The 14,624-nt window shown below is 43.0% G+C and overlaps 1 protein-coding gene across 2 annotated transcripts; it reads left to right on the top strand.

Moving 5' to 3' along the window:
• Window positions 1-283: 283 nt before the first annotated feature.
• Coq10b (coenzyme Q10B) lies at window positions 284-13,723 on the top strand. Of its 2 annotated transcripts, none has more exons than XM_040753608.1 (5): window positions 284-495; window positions 6,415-6,564; window positions 8,052-8,244; window positions 10,465-10,566; window positions 12,670-13,723. In XM_040753608.1, the coding sequence occupies exons 1-5, from the start codon at window positions 386-388 to the stop codon at window positions 12,835-12,837; spliced, it is 723 nt and encodes a 240-aa protein (XP_040609542.1). In that variant the 5' UTR covers window positions 284-385; the 3' UTR covers window positions 12,838-13,723. The 2 variants fall into 2 exon arrangements, with proteins under 2 accessions (XP_040609542.1, XP_040609543.1); XM_040753609.1 differs by lacking the exon at window positions 284-495 and adding an exon at window positions 1,152-1,679.
• Window positions 13,724-14,624: the final 901 nt, after the last annotated feature.

Genomic DNA, 14,624 nt, shown 5'->3' with positions numbered 1-14,624 from the left:
TTCTATCCCGCTGCAGGGCTGGCCTCGCTAGCCCAGCCTCGAGGCGCTACCCGGAAAAACCACAGACAATGTGACCAGGACTGCGGGTGAGCTCAGGAGGGGGCCTTCACGAAGATTGCATAAGTGCGCAGGCGCGCGGCAGAAGGGGCGCGAGTGTCCTGGAGACCCGCGCCCCTCTGATTGGCCGGCGGGAGGCGGCGCGTCCTGGGAGCGTGCGTCAGTCTGGCGTCAGCTTGACGTCATGGGGTTGGGGGGGGGGGAGTGGAAGGGGCGTGTCCAGTTGCCCAGAGGGCCCGCGGATTGGCTGGGAGGTGCAGGAGCCCGGCCTGAGGGCGGCGCCTCGGGCCGGGTGCCGGCGTTGGCTACCAGCTTCAGGTAGACTATCATGGCAGCTCGGACCGGTCAGAGAGCCCTGACCAGGGTGGTGTCGGTATGCCGTCCGAAGTCGACCACCGTGGCGGAAGCACCAACGCGGGGGCCTGCGCGCAACGTCAGGTAGCGAGCGGAGGTTTTCCGGGCGGGCGTGAAGCACGGTCGCTGACCTTAGTTAGACTAGGCTCGGGGCTCGGGCCGGGTCGGGAGAACTGGGGCGCGGCGCTCGGCCGACCGGCCCGCGTGCTTTTCGTGTTTTCGGGGTGAGTCAGCGACTGGACGGCGGTGGGAGCAGCTGAGAAGCCGCCGGGCCTCCAGCTCCCACTCTTCTGGTCTCCTCGCGGTGGTCAGCGGCGGTCAGCAGAAGTTTGAACTGCGCCGACGGCCCCCGGAGCCGTGGGAATGCGTGTCCTGGCGGTGAACCGTCTGACAAGCTTTCTCACTTGCCGCCGAGTTCTTCGACTCCGGCCACTCGGCCCGCGGAATATGAAACGCAGCCAACAGAGAGCACCTGTTGTGGTTTTTTCCACTCCGCTGTAACTTACGGGTCCTGTAACCTTGAAGTCGGCTTTGCCTTCAGTTTTCCTGGTTGGCCCACTTATGGGGGAGGGTGTTGAGGATGGAAATGAATGTAGAGACATGAAGGGTACTGTAAGTTTGTTACGCAGTTTCTGCGTAATAACTTATTAATACTGTAATAAACTATTCTCAAAAATTAAAATTCTCTAGGCGTGGTGGCTCACACCTGTAATCCTGGCAGTGAGGCTAAGGTAGGAGGACCGCTGTGAGTTCGAGACCAACCTAAGTTACAAAGTGAGACCCTGTCTCAAGACCAAAAAGCAAAATTCATATTTGAAATGAATAGTATGTATACGTTATGGAGGAGAAAGCACAGATCTTGGTGAGCTTCAGGAGATTTCAGTTGAAGACTTTAAAATAGCAGCAAAGAGGCGGGACCTAGTATTTGAGGTCTACCTGGTCTGCATAGCTAATTCCAGACCAGCTAGAACGACATGGTTAGATCTTGCCTCAAAAACAAATAAAAAGTATCAGCAGTGCTCCACCTCCAAACCCCACAGAATTTGTTGAAACTAAGTGAAATCAGATAGTTATCTTCAACTCATAGCTTTCCAAACAGGACATAACCTCCTTATACTTCAGATCTGCTTATATTACTCATTAAATGCTCATTTGTTGCCTGTAGTCTGAGGCTTGTGCTCAGGATGTCCAGACCAGCTTGGGACGTATTGAGACACTGGATGTCAAAAAGAAACAGAAAAAAACAACCCAGAACGGCAACATAAATGGTTTGTGAATACATAAAATGTTACATTAGCTTGTGTTCTGCCCTTTATCATAATAGGTTGTTTGAAAGAGTAGTTTTGGAATATTAGTGATCAGAACTGTGTTTGCAGTGTGTCAGTATTCATTTGCTGGTTTAATTGTGTAAGCAGTTAAGTGTATGGCTACGTTGGAATTCTAGCCTCTCGGGGCAGGTGAATAAGAGGTGCTAGAGCCACTTGTGGGCCATGAACATGTTAACCAGCTCAACTACTGCTTAGCCTTATACCTCTACTCCTTAATAATGTATAAAAAAATAGATGTGTTGTCCAGAACACTGGAACCATAGTGATCAGGAAATCTGTTAATGTTTTAAGCATACACAGTTTTCTTTTCTTTTTCTTTTTTTTTTTTTCAAGACAGGGTTTCTCTGTATTGTTTTGGTGGCTGTCTTGGAACTCACTTTATAAACCAGGCTGGCCTGGAACTCACAGAGATCCACCTGCCTCTGCCTCCCGCATGCTGGGATTGAAGGGGTGCGCCACCATCGCCTGGCCACAATTTTCTTAGGAGTTTGATCAGATTGTATAAGGGTGTCTTGGAGGACTTCCTACTCAGCTTGACTCTTTGGCAACAGGCATCTTGAAGGTGTGTCTGTGTGCCTGTGTCTGTCTGTCCGTCTGTCCTCTGGTGGGGACTCTGGCCTTGTGCATGCTAGGTGTGTGCTACATTTTTGTTTTGTTTTGAGACATGGTCTCTTGGTATAATCCTGGAACAGAGATTCACCTGCCTCACTTCTCAAGTCTTGGGAGTAAAGGCAGGTGTGCCATCATACCTGGCCCATCTATTATCTTGAAAACAAAAGTCTGGTGCTGGCTTTTGTGGTACCCAGCCTTCACATAGAGAATCTGGTATGCACTTTGTACTCCAGGAGATCCAAGGCCTTTGGCCTTCTTAGTCACCAGTACTCGCAGGCACATAATGTTTTTTAAAAGACTTATTATCAAGATTCATGCTGCATGCCTGTAATCCCAGCACCACAGGAGGCTGACACACAAGATTCCGAGCTCAAATCTCACCTGGTTAACACAGAGTAAGACTCTGTCTCAAAAACAAAAGCAAACAAGGAAAAAGACAGAAGGCAGAGGCAGGTGGATCTCTGCTAGTTCAGGGCTGACCTGGTCTACCTAGCAAGTTCCAGGTTATCCAAGATTGTTTGTTTGTTTTTGTTCTCTTTTGTGGCCATGCACATAGTTTAAGTTATTTTTATAAATTCTCAGTGTCAACATTTTATTTGTTTATTGAGATAGGGTCTCACTGTGTTGTTCTAGCTGTCCTGGAACTCACTCTATAGACCATACTGGCCTTGATCTCACAAAGATCAAACTGCATCTGCCTCACAAGTGCTAGGATTAAATGTGTGTGCCTAGGCTTTGTCAACTTTATGTTAATTACTGTGGGTGTACATGTGCTACAGAGCATGGTGTGTGTACATGGAGAAGTCATAAAACTTACACCGTGGGCCATTGGGGTGGAACTCAGGTCATCAGGCTTGGTGACAAGCACCTTTACTTGCTGAGACATCTCTGTGACCCCCAAGTAAAAGAAACTGGATATGGTGTTGCATGCTTTTAGTCTTCAGCACTCAGGAGGTGGTGGCAGGCAACCATAGCTGTGGGGCATTCCTGAGTGTAGCAGCCATCTCCTGTCCAGGAGACCTTTAATTTGTATCGTTCCTCTTTAGCCTTCACTTTTAGATTGTTTACTACCCATTCTTCTGCTGTGTTCCTTGAACCTTGGACCGGGTGATATAGATGTCCCATTTAAGGCTGACTGCTCAGTCACTAGTCACTTATTTTCAGTAGTTTAGCTGGCCATGAGTTTCTGTGTGCAAAAGGAAACTTGTCTGACAGGCTGAATGTAGCAGTCAGTTATGTGTATAAATTAAGTATGTAGAAAACTGTTTGACGGGGCTGGAGAGATGGCTCAGCGGTTAAGAGCACTGACTGTTCTTCTAGAGGTCCTGAGTTCAATTCCCGGCAACCACATGGTGGCTCACAACCACCTTGAATGGGATCTGGTGCCCTCTGCTGGCATGCAGACAGAAGGCTGTATACACAATAAATAAATAAAATATTAAAAAAAAAAGAAAACTGTTTGACAACATGTCCATTTAGCAAAACAACCGTAATAGGTTCCAGATTCACAGTACCAGGCATGAATTTCTTGTGGAGTAGACCTCAGATCCAACCAGAAAAAACATCCATTACTCGCATAGTAGTCATGTCAGTATTGCACTATTGAGCACATCTTGCCTGCTAAGTTGATACTGTAGCTCAGTGTTCTCAGCTGGGCAGTACTATTAATGACTTGATCCATAGCAGTCTGCCATAGCACCTTCTTGCACCGTGAAAGTCTGCCTTCAGTAGAGAGGAGGCTCCCAGCTCAGTTCCAGCTTGATGTCTCTCTGTCTTGCAACTGTACAGTTAGTTTCCTTCTTCGTTTGTTGTCTGTATACACTTTGTGTGTGTGCACTCCCAGGGCTTCCTTTTAAGTGTGGAGGGAACAGCATGCTATATGCATCTGACTTCTGTGTGGGTTCTTGAGAACTGAGGTTCCCATGCTTGCATGGCAGGAGTTTTTCCCACTGGGCCATCTCTTCAGCCTTCTGTATTTTTAATACTGTCCTCCTGGCCTGTTACACTGCTCCTACATTGCTGGTCCTTTCTGAGTTTGTCTGGTTTGAGACAGACTCTCATGTAGTCCAAGCTGACTTCAAACTCTTGTAGCTTTGGATGGCCTTAATCTCTGACCCTCCCTTGTGCTGAAATTACAAGTGTCTGCCCCTGGTTGCTTGTTTGTTGGTTAGGCAGAGTCTCCCTGTCTGGATCTTTCTACCTCTGCCTCCCAGAGTTCTGGGATTTCGGGTGTGTACTGCTGTGTCAGATACTGCTAAGCTCTTTCCCTACCACTTGGAATGCCCTCCCATTTATTTACATTATTTACTTGTGAATGAGTATGTTTTTATATTCATGTGTATATACATTTTACCATTGAGCTATAGCCCCAACCCATTTTAATTTTGAGACTTTTAATAGGTTTCCCAGGGTGGCCTTGAACTCAAGATCTTGCCTTAACCTCCTGGGGATTACAGGCCTGTGCCACTAAGCAGTTCTACTTCTTACATAGACACTAAAACAAAACTTCCAGAGATTCCAGGGACACCTTATCTAAAGATTCTGATCATGACTCCCTACCCATTTGTTTTTAGCGCTTTAAGAAAAATACTTACTAGTCTGTATTTGTGTATATGATGTTCGATGAGTGTGTGAGCGTCAGAGGACAATTTGGTAGAGTTGGTTCTCTCCTTTTGTCTTTACATGGGTTTCAGTATTGTCAGGTTTTTGAGTTAATGTCTTTACCTACAGAGCATTTTTTCTGGTTCCACCAGACTTTTATCTTTTTTTTTTAATTTGTGTATATATGGGTCTGTGTGTGTGTGTGTACACATGAGTGTAGGTGCTCTCAGAGTCCAGAAGAAGGTTCAGATCTGGAACATTGTGAGCTGCCCAGTTTGGGTTCTGAAAACTGAACTCAGGTGTCTGCAGGAACAGTCTACACTGTTAAAGGATGAACCATCTCTAGCCCAGAGTTTTATTTTCAGTTATGTTTCCGTATCTGTGTATGAGAATGTATGTGTGAGTGCAGGTGCCCTTTGAATTCCTAGCTACAGTGTAATCTTTGGAAGGTTCATATTTGTTCTGTTCACTGTGATAATCTGTAGTGATTAGCAGTCAAGCCCAGAATAAGAGCCTATGTGTATGGGGATGAAGAGCTTACCAGTATGTGGACTAATAGTGGTTGGATAGTATAAAATAGTTATTCAGTAAGTTTGTTAGATAAAGATGAACAGGCCTAGAACTCAGCTGTTAAGAGCACTGATGACTCTTCCAGGGTCCTGAGTTCAATTCTTAGCAACCACACAGTGAGTGAATGGTGGCTCCCAATAAACTACCTGGTAGATTACAACCATCTATGACAGGATCTGATGCCTTCTTCTGGTGTGCAGGCATACAAGCAGACAGAACACTCATACGTAAATAAGTTTCTTAAAAGGGTGAACATGAGCATCCTTGGCTTCTGACAGGCTCACCTGAATCAGCTACCACTTTGTAACAGGATATACTGTAATACATGCATGCTGAAATAAATTATTAGGAAGTCAGAGGAGCAGCAACTCTGACAGCGCCAGATTCCAGATTCCAAATCCGAGACTGAGATCTGGTTCAGGTCTCACTGGTGTGCAGGAAACAGCTTGGATGTATAAGGTGAACTGGGTAATAGATGGAGAATACACAGGCAAGCCTATGGCATAGTGTGTTGTAATACACAGCTGCCAGCTGTCAGCTGTTGTTTCAGTTTTATTCTTTTACTTTAGATTTACTCAATTATATTTTATGTATAGTGGTGGTTTGCCTGCATGTAAGTCTGTATGGCGGTGTCAGATCCCCTAGAACGGGGTTACAGACAGTTGAGAACCTGGGTCCTCTGGAAGAACACCTAGTGCTCTTTTCCTCAGAGCCACCTCTCCAGCCCCTGTTGTAATTTTCTTTATGCTGTTTAGAAGATTATCTTTGAGTCTATGCCTGTGTATTCAGCACTATTCTAAAATTGCAAGTTCTTCTGAAATATGATTGGTTTTTATAATGCCTGTATAATTTGTGTCTACTTTTGTTTTAAATGTTATAAATTGTTTTTTAGATACTTAGCTTCCTGTGGTATACTGATGAACAGAACTCTACCACCGCATACCTCAGGTTTGCCTAAAGAGATCTATGCAAGAACATTCTTCAAAATCACTGCACCATTAGTAAATAAACGGAAAGAGTACTCAGAGAGAAGAATTATAGGGTTTGTATATAGTAGTAATTTTATTAAGAGCACACATATTTTTCTATAGAGTGGCATGCTGCTTTCTCTCTGGATTGTCTTCCTGTAGATCAAACTGCTTTTTCTAGGTTAACCTGTCCATAACCCTTGCTGTTTTATATATATTTATGCATATTGTTGAGGACTCTTATATTAACTGTATAGGATAAAAGTAACCTTGATATTTAAAGGAAATAATTTATGACTTGCATCTTTGTTATTCTTTCATGATTATTAAGACTAACTAAAACATATATGAAGGCTCAAATTTGTTATAACCCAAAATGCTCCTCCCTCCCCAATTTTGGGGAGTAATTTTAAGACAATAGTTTCTCTGTATAGCCCTGGCTAGCCTTAAACTGAGAGATCTGCCTGCCTCTGCCTTCTGAGTTCTGAGATTAATAAAGGTATACACCACCACCGCCCTGCCCAAAATATCCTTTTGTAATTTAAGATGAATTATAATTTTATGGTGGGTTATAGTTTAGCTGTGTCCAGGATCTATTTGTTTATTTGAATTTTGAGACAGGGTTTCACTATGTAGCACTGGCTAGCATAGTACTTGCGATATAGCTCAAGATGGGCTTGAACTCTTGGCAATCCTCCTCTCAGAGCCTCTTGAGAGTTAGGATTGTAGCATGTGCTCCTGTGTTTTCCTTGCCTTTATGAGCAAGAATAATAAATATCTGGCTCCCGGATTTTTACGTATATTCCAAGAGTTTTATTGTCATTTGGTCATTGTCTTAGTTGATGTTCTATTACTGTGAAGAGACACCATGACCAAGGCAACTCTTACAAAAGAGAGCATTTAAGCCAGGCGTTGGTGGTGCACGCCTTTAATCCCAGCACTCGGGAGGCAGAGGCAGGTGGATCTCTGTGAGTTCGAGGCCGGGCTGGACCTACAGCCTCCAGAACAATACAGAGAAACCCTGTCTTGTAAAAACCAAAAAAAAAAAAAATAAAATAAAATAAAAAGAGAGAGAGCATTTAATTGAGGGCTGGCTTACAGTTTCAGAGACTTAGTCCATTATCATCATAAAAGCAGGCATGGCCAGCATGGTGCTGGAGAAGTGATAGAGAGCTACATCCCAATTTGCAGGCAGAGAGAGCTTGGGTCTAGCTTGGGCTTTTGAAACCTCAAAGCCTACCCCTAGTGACACACTTCCTCCAATAAGGCCACACCTACTCCAACAAGGCTCCTTACCTCCTAATTGTCCTAATCCTTCTCAAATACAGCCGCTCCTGATGACTAAGCATTCAAATATATGAGTCTGTGGGGACTATAGTCATTGTGACCTCTGCTGTATGTGTATTTGCAGTCCTTTTCACTCTCTATGTTGTTTGAACTCATCTATTCCATTTTGTGGTTCAATATGTGTGCCAAATGACTCAGATGTTTTATTTATATCCTATTTAAAGCTCAGATCTCATAGAATCTGTTGCTAATATTATTTATCTCTTTTCTTAAGATACTCAATGCAAGAAATGTATGATGTGGTATCAGGAATGGAAGATTATAAGCATTTCGTTCCTTGGTGTAAAAAATCAGACATAATATCTAGGAGATCTGGGTATTGTAAAACCCGATTAGAAGTTGGGTTTCCTCCTGTTTTGGAGCGGTATACATCAGTTGTAACCTTGGTAAAACCACATTTAGTAAAGGTAAGTTTGTTTTTTGGTTTTGTTTTGTTTTAATATTCCTACATGTTTATTATACTAAATGAGTTAAATAATATGTAATAGCTTAAAAGATACTTCTAGTGAGAGGGGAAAAACCATTTGTTGTATTTCCTAATTGTGTTAGTTTATACAGCATTAGCATTATTCTTTTCAGATAGAAGTTGGAGTAAAATTTGAAAATGAGAAGGGTGTTTTTTTTTCTGTTTTTCTTCTGCTGATGACTACTGAATTGCAAGATAAATCATTTGGAAGTGAGAAATGTTTTCATCTTTGCACTATTAAAATAGGGTATGTTGGGGGGAGGGAAGTTGGATATGAGAGCCCGCAATCCTAACAGTAAAAGAGAGTCAGGCAAGTGGATTGTGAATTTGAGGCTAGAAAAGAAAATTCAATGTATTTGATATTTTCAGCATATTACTTTACCACACACATTTCTCCCCCTCCTGAAACAGGGTTTCTCTGTGTAACAGCCCTGGCTATCCTAGAACTCAGACCAGGCTGGCCATGAACTCACAGAGATTCACTTTTCTCTGCCTCCCAAGTGCTGGGGTTAAAGGTGTATGCCATCACTATCTCCAGGTACACTTTTTTTTTTAAGTTAGAGGAGAAGTGGTAAGGCAGTTGAAAGACTAAAGAAAGTTTTAAAAGGAGCTGGGTGGTGGTGGCGCACGCCTTTAATCCCAGCACTTGGAAGATAGAGGCAGGCAGATCACTGTGAGTTTGAGACCAGCCTGGTCTACAAGAGCTAGTTCCAGGACAGGCTCCAAAGCTACACAGAGAAACCCTGTCTCGAAAGACCAGAAACAAAAAAAAGAAAGAGAGAAAAGAAGTTTATATGTGGAGCAGAGAGATGGCTCAGTGAGGAAGCCGCTCTTTCAGAGGGCTGGGTTCAGTTCCCACCACACACATGGTGGCCTGCAACTGCCTGTAAGTATAGTTCCCAGGGACCTGATGCCCTCTTCTGACTTCTGTGGGTGCTAGGCATGTATGTGGTGCACAGACATATAAGCAGACAAAATAATTTGTCCTCAAAATATGTACCAGATACTTTATGAATATGTCAGCCATTTCAGAGTGATGGTATAAAGTATATGTTATTTTCCAACTTAAAGAAACGGGTGGCCAGGCGTTGGTGGCGCACGCCTTTAATCCCAGCACTCGGGAGGCAGAGGCAGGCGGATCTCTGTGAGTTCGAGACCACCCTGGACTACCAAGCGAGTTCCAGGACAGCCTCCAAAGCCACAGAGAAACCCTGTCTCGAAAAACCAAAAAAAAAAAAAAAAAAAAAAAAAGAAACGGGTGTAGTATATTACTTGTTCACAATCACCTGGAAGTAGAACTGGAAATGGGTTTTTTTTAAAAACTACTTCCTGGGGTAGGAAGTCTTCCCAGTTGGCAAAGTACTTAACTGTCAAGCACAAGGACCTGAGCACTGAGAGGTGTGTGGGCTGTGACCCCCAGTCCTGGCAGGCAGAGGCAGCTGGATCTCTGAAGCTCAGATGGATGGGCCTGGGTTCGGGAGGCTGTTTTACTTCCTTGTGGCTGTGCCACACACCTGACATGAAGTGGTGTAAGGGAGGAGGGATTTATTCTGGCTCACAATTCAAGTGAACCTTTCCTCATGGTAGAGAAAACATGGCAGTTGGTGAAGTCATGGCAACAGAAGCTTGAGGTCCACGGGCCACACAGCATCTACAGTCAAGAATCACATCATTGTGATCCTTTTTATTCTGTCTAGGACATTTCTGGGACTCATGCTGCCCACATTTAGGGTGGGCCTTCATGTGGACCTAATCCCATAATCCTCTATAGACATGCCAGAAGTGTATCTCCAAAGTGATTGTACATCACAGAGAGCCTGCCTCAAAGAGATGACTAGTGATTGAGGAGGACACCTGTGGCCAACACACATGAGCAATTACATCCCCCACATACTGTTTTCTTGGTAAAGAAGTGAAATCAAATATGGCTCAGTAGCACAGTGGTGAGCACATGAGAGAGAACAGCTGACAGTCTGGGATCCTAGAGGAGGAAGAATGACTTTGGTAAAAAGTTACTTCCTTGTACCAAGCTACTAGGCATCTTCATCTCTTGTATTCTGAGCTGATAAAGAGAGTTACTTTTCAAGGAAATAAGCCCCAGTCGTGGTAGATTCCTGCTCATATGAAAAGGATTTATTTTTTTCTTTCCATTTTGTTCTAGGCATCTTGTACTGATGGGAAACTTTTCAATCATTTGGAGACTATTTGGCGTTTTAGCCCAGGTCTTCCTGGCTATCCAAGAACTTGTACCTTGGATTTTTCAGTAAGTCTACTATAAAGTTCTTGTTTATAGCTTTCAAGGGTCTCTTCTGTCCTTCTATCATGTAGGTCCTGGGAATTAAACTCAGATCATTGGGCTTGGTGGTTAGTTCCATTGAGTCATCTTCTTGCCAGCCCCAAGTTATGCTTTTTTGTTTGTTTTAAGGCAGGGTTTTGCTTTGTAGCCTGAGCTGGATTGCAGTTTACTGCATAGCTTGGCCTGGCCTCAACTTCACTATCATCCTTCAACCTCCTGAGTGCTAGGATTAGAGCAGATACCGTTAACACATAATAGCTAATAATGCCCTTTTTTGGTTGTTTGGTTGTTTTTTTTGTTTGTTTGTTTGTTTTTGTTTTTGTTTTTCGAGACAGGGTTTCTTTGTGGCTTTGGAGTCCTGGAACTAGCTCTTATAGGCCAGGCTGGTCTCGAACTCACAAAGATCCGCCTGTCTCTGCCTCCCGAGTGCTAGGATTAAAGGCGTGCGCCACCAACGCCCGGCGGTTGTTTTGTTTTTTAAGACAGGATCTTACTGTGCAGCTCTGGCTGTTCTAGAATTCAACTTGTAGACAAACAAACAAACAGAAAATTATAAGAAAGTTATTTAACCTGATGGGGTGGCATATGTCTTTAATTCCAACACTGGGGAGGCAGAGGCAGGAAGATCTCTGTGAGTCCAAGGCCAGCCTAGTCTACATAGCAAATTCCAGAACAGACAAGACTACATAGAGACCTTGTTTTTTTTTTTTTTTAAAGAAAAGGTTATTTAAGGATAAAAAACTCAGAGTCAGACATGGGATAATCCAAGCTGCTGAGGACGATAAGGCAAGAAGATCATGAGATAGATGCCTGAACTCAGTGTGTTTGAGTCCTAGATGACTTAGTGAGACCTTGTCCAGTGTGTGAGAGGTTCCAGTATAAGGGAAAAAGGTTAAGACTTAGGATGTGTCTCACTGGAAACTCTAGCTCTGATGCCCAGCATTGCAGTCAGCTGATAGAGGAAAGTTAAAGTGTTATATAATTTTTTAAAACTGTTGTTTATAGTAACTGCCTTAAATTCTACCCAGAACAACAGAATATTAATAAAGTTCTGACTGGTTTGTGGATGGCATGCACAGGCAATATCTACTCCCTTCTGTTACTTCTCATAGAAATGATAATTGTCAGAGCAGTCACTTCCTATCTCCTTTTGTGGAGAAAACTGCATGTAAAGCCAAGAGTGTTTGTTAATAAGAAATCAGAATAGTTTTGGCAAGATGTGGAGGCCTGAGTTAAATCGCCAGCCAGGACCTACATGGTGGAGAGAGAACTTGTTTTAGCAGATTGTCTGCTGACCTCTACATATGCTCTCCTAAGTCAGAATCAGAAGTGGAGCTGGCAACCTGAGTTGAGTCCCTGGGATGTGGTGGAAGGAAGGTTGTTCTCTGACCTCCATTGCATGCCATTGCATAATTGTGCACATTCCCACATACACTAAAATAAATGTGAAAGATTTAAAATTTTTATTTAGCAAAGCTATTCCCTGTCTTCTTCATCTTATTACAGAAGCCAGTGAAACTCTGCCCTAGAGTAAGGTCTTTGGTCTTATTTACTCTGGCTCATCGTGATAGCTGTTGTTAGGCACTGCTATAAAAAGGATCCCATCTCCTAGTGAGTGCCAGATCTGTCCTGGAGGTAGCCCACACAGCTCCACCTCAGATAGCCAGTTCATAGTCTGAACTCTCCTAACTAGAAATACAGCAGGAGAAATAGTTGCTTTTTCCTGTAGTGCTGAGGTTTGGACCCAGTGTTCTGTATGTGTTGGACAGGTGCTTTATCATTGAGCTACATCACCAGACCTTTAAAAAGGCCTTGCATTCACTCTAGCCCAGGCAAACCTTGAACTTGGATCTCCTGAGTAACTGGAATTGCAGGCCTGTAGCATCATGGCTAGCTTTGCTCAGCCCTTCTTTAATTTTGTATTCAGGCTGTCCTGAAACTTGCTGTGTATAGTAGGCTGGTTTTAAATTCCCAGTACTCCTGCTTCAGCCTCCTGAATGCTAGGGTTATAGACATGTGTTATTATGCCTGGCAGATATGTGTGAAACCATTTTTAACATTCCCTTACAGATTTCTTTTGAATTCCGCTCCCTTCTGCACTCTCAGCTTGCTACACTGTTCTTCGATGAAGTTGTGAAACAAATGGTAGCTGCCTTTGAAAGAAGAGCAAGTAAACTGTATGGTCCAGAAACAAACATTCCTCGGGAATTAATGCTTCATGAAATTCACCACACCTAACAGGAAAATAAGAGCTGGCACCACCTACTTTTAACTAGCTTATTTACTTTTAGGAAGTCCTCTCACCGTCCACTGAGAAGTCAGGAAGCATTTGTTAAGCTTGCCTTGATTCTAAACCCACTTGCTCCATTGAAAATGTGTGCAATGAATATGGACCCTCTTGTACATAGAATTATTTCTTCTTCAATCAAGTGTAACTCAAAGTAATGTGTACATTTGCAGGTTCTACCTTTATAATAATGGTTGTCATCACTGTTGCTAGGATACTGCATCCCTCGTTTGAGTGGGAAGTGGAACTAAAGTCTTTTAATTATCCCCTTACGTGAAAGGGTAGGTAAGATACAGTGTGTGTTATATTAGCCATATCATGTTTAAGTTATTAGGTTCAGGGTATTTGTAACTTATTGATATTGGGCCTGCCATATGGCTTAGGATATTTGAATAATCATATATTTAACATTAAGACTTTGATTTAAAGTACTGCTAATGAAGTCTTAGCACTTTGATATTTTTAGTTGTACTTGTAGGTAGCAGTAGATAATTCAGTGTAGTTGGGAAGTAGCTCCCAGATGCACTGAGTAGGTTTTTGTTTTGTTTTTTGTTTTTGGTGAGTGGTCCAGAGCACCAAGCTACTTTTCCAAACATTTGAAACCTCCCCTCAGGTGCTTTGCCTGCACTTTCAAAATGCTAATTTTGTGTCAAAATCTTGTCTGCCACTGTAGGTAGCAGATAAATAAGTTAATTAATACTCCTCTGCACTGCACATCCCATTTTCTATTTATTGTGCATATTCGCTTTCAATAATATTCTAAACTGTTATTTTTTTTAAAACAAATCAATGTAAGCGCTGAAGTGACTTAATAAAGCTAATTTGTTTATTTTTGTATAGTGAGTTTGATTATTTAAATCTTTTCTGTATTGTTTCAATGTCTATTCTGACAGATGGCCTAGTTTGTGTCCCTGTTGCTGTTATAAGCACCATGAGCAAAAGCCCTTGTGAGAAATGTATTTACTCAGGTTACAGGTCACGGGCAGGAGCTAGAGGCAGAACGGAAACACAGACTGGGAATGCTGCTCCTGGCTTGTTCCAGGCTCGTGTTCAGCTGGCTTCCTTAGATGATGAAGACCCACCTGCCCAGGGGTGACACCACCCATAGTAGCTTGGCCCTCTTGCACCAAATAGTTGTCAAGCAAATGTCTTACAGATGTACCCAAAAGCCAGTCAGATGGCAGCAATTCTTTTAACTGATACTCCTTCTTCCCAGGTAACTAGGTATATGTCAGGCTGACAACTATAACAACAGAAATACAGTACTATAGAATTTCATGTCTTAAGTTTCATGGGGTTGGAGAGATGACTCAGAGGTTGAGAGTACTGGCTGCTTGCCCTTCCAGAGGTCCTGAGTTCAATTTGCTGCACATGGTTGCTCATAACCATCTGTAATGAAATCTGGTGCCCTCTTCTGGTGTGCAGGCATACATGTAGGCAGAACACTGTATTTTTTTTTTTTTTCAGTTACTTTCAGGGGGCTGGAGAGATGGCTCAGGGGTTAAGAGCACTGACTGCTGCTCTTCAGGAGAACCCAGGTTCAATTCTTAGTACCCACATGACAGCTTACAACTGTGTAACTCCAGTTCCAGGGGATCCAACACCCGTGACAAAACAATGTACATAAAATTTAAAAATAATTAAAAAATTAACTTTCACGGGTACAATATTTATCCTCGATTTGATCCTCAGCACTGCGAAAACAACAAAAAACCTTCCATAGAAACTGACAAGTTTG

The sequence above is a fragment of the Mesocricetus auratus genome, unplaced genomic scaffold, assembly GCF_017639785.1.
Source record: "Mesocricetus auratus isolate SY011 unplaced genomic scaffold, BCM_Maur_2.0 Super-Scaffold_100010, whole genome shotgun sequence".
Lineage (NCBI taxonomy): Eukaryota > Metazoa > Chordata > Mammalia > Rodentia > Cricetidae > Mesocricetus > Mesocricetus auratus.
Note: the sequence above shows the minus strand (reverse complement) of the source record. Positions and strands in the feature narration are given on the sequence as shown.

What these genes read in the sequence shown, in the direction of transcription:
- Coq10b (XM_040753608.1), top strand. Translation starts at nt 386, where the DNA reads ATGGCAGCTCGGACCGGTCAGAGAGCCCTGACCAGGGTGGTGTCGGTA. An exon ending in TAAAACCACATTTAGTAAAG is followed by an intron (nt 8,245 to 10,464) that starts GTAAGTTTGTTT and finishes ATTTTGTTCTAG; the next exon opens with GCATCTTGTACTGATGGGAA. An exon ending in CTTGTACCTTGGATTTTTCA is followed by an intron (nt 10,567 to 12,669) that starts GTAAGTCTACTA and finishes ATTCCCTTACAG; the next exon opens with ATTTCTTTTGAATTCCGCTC.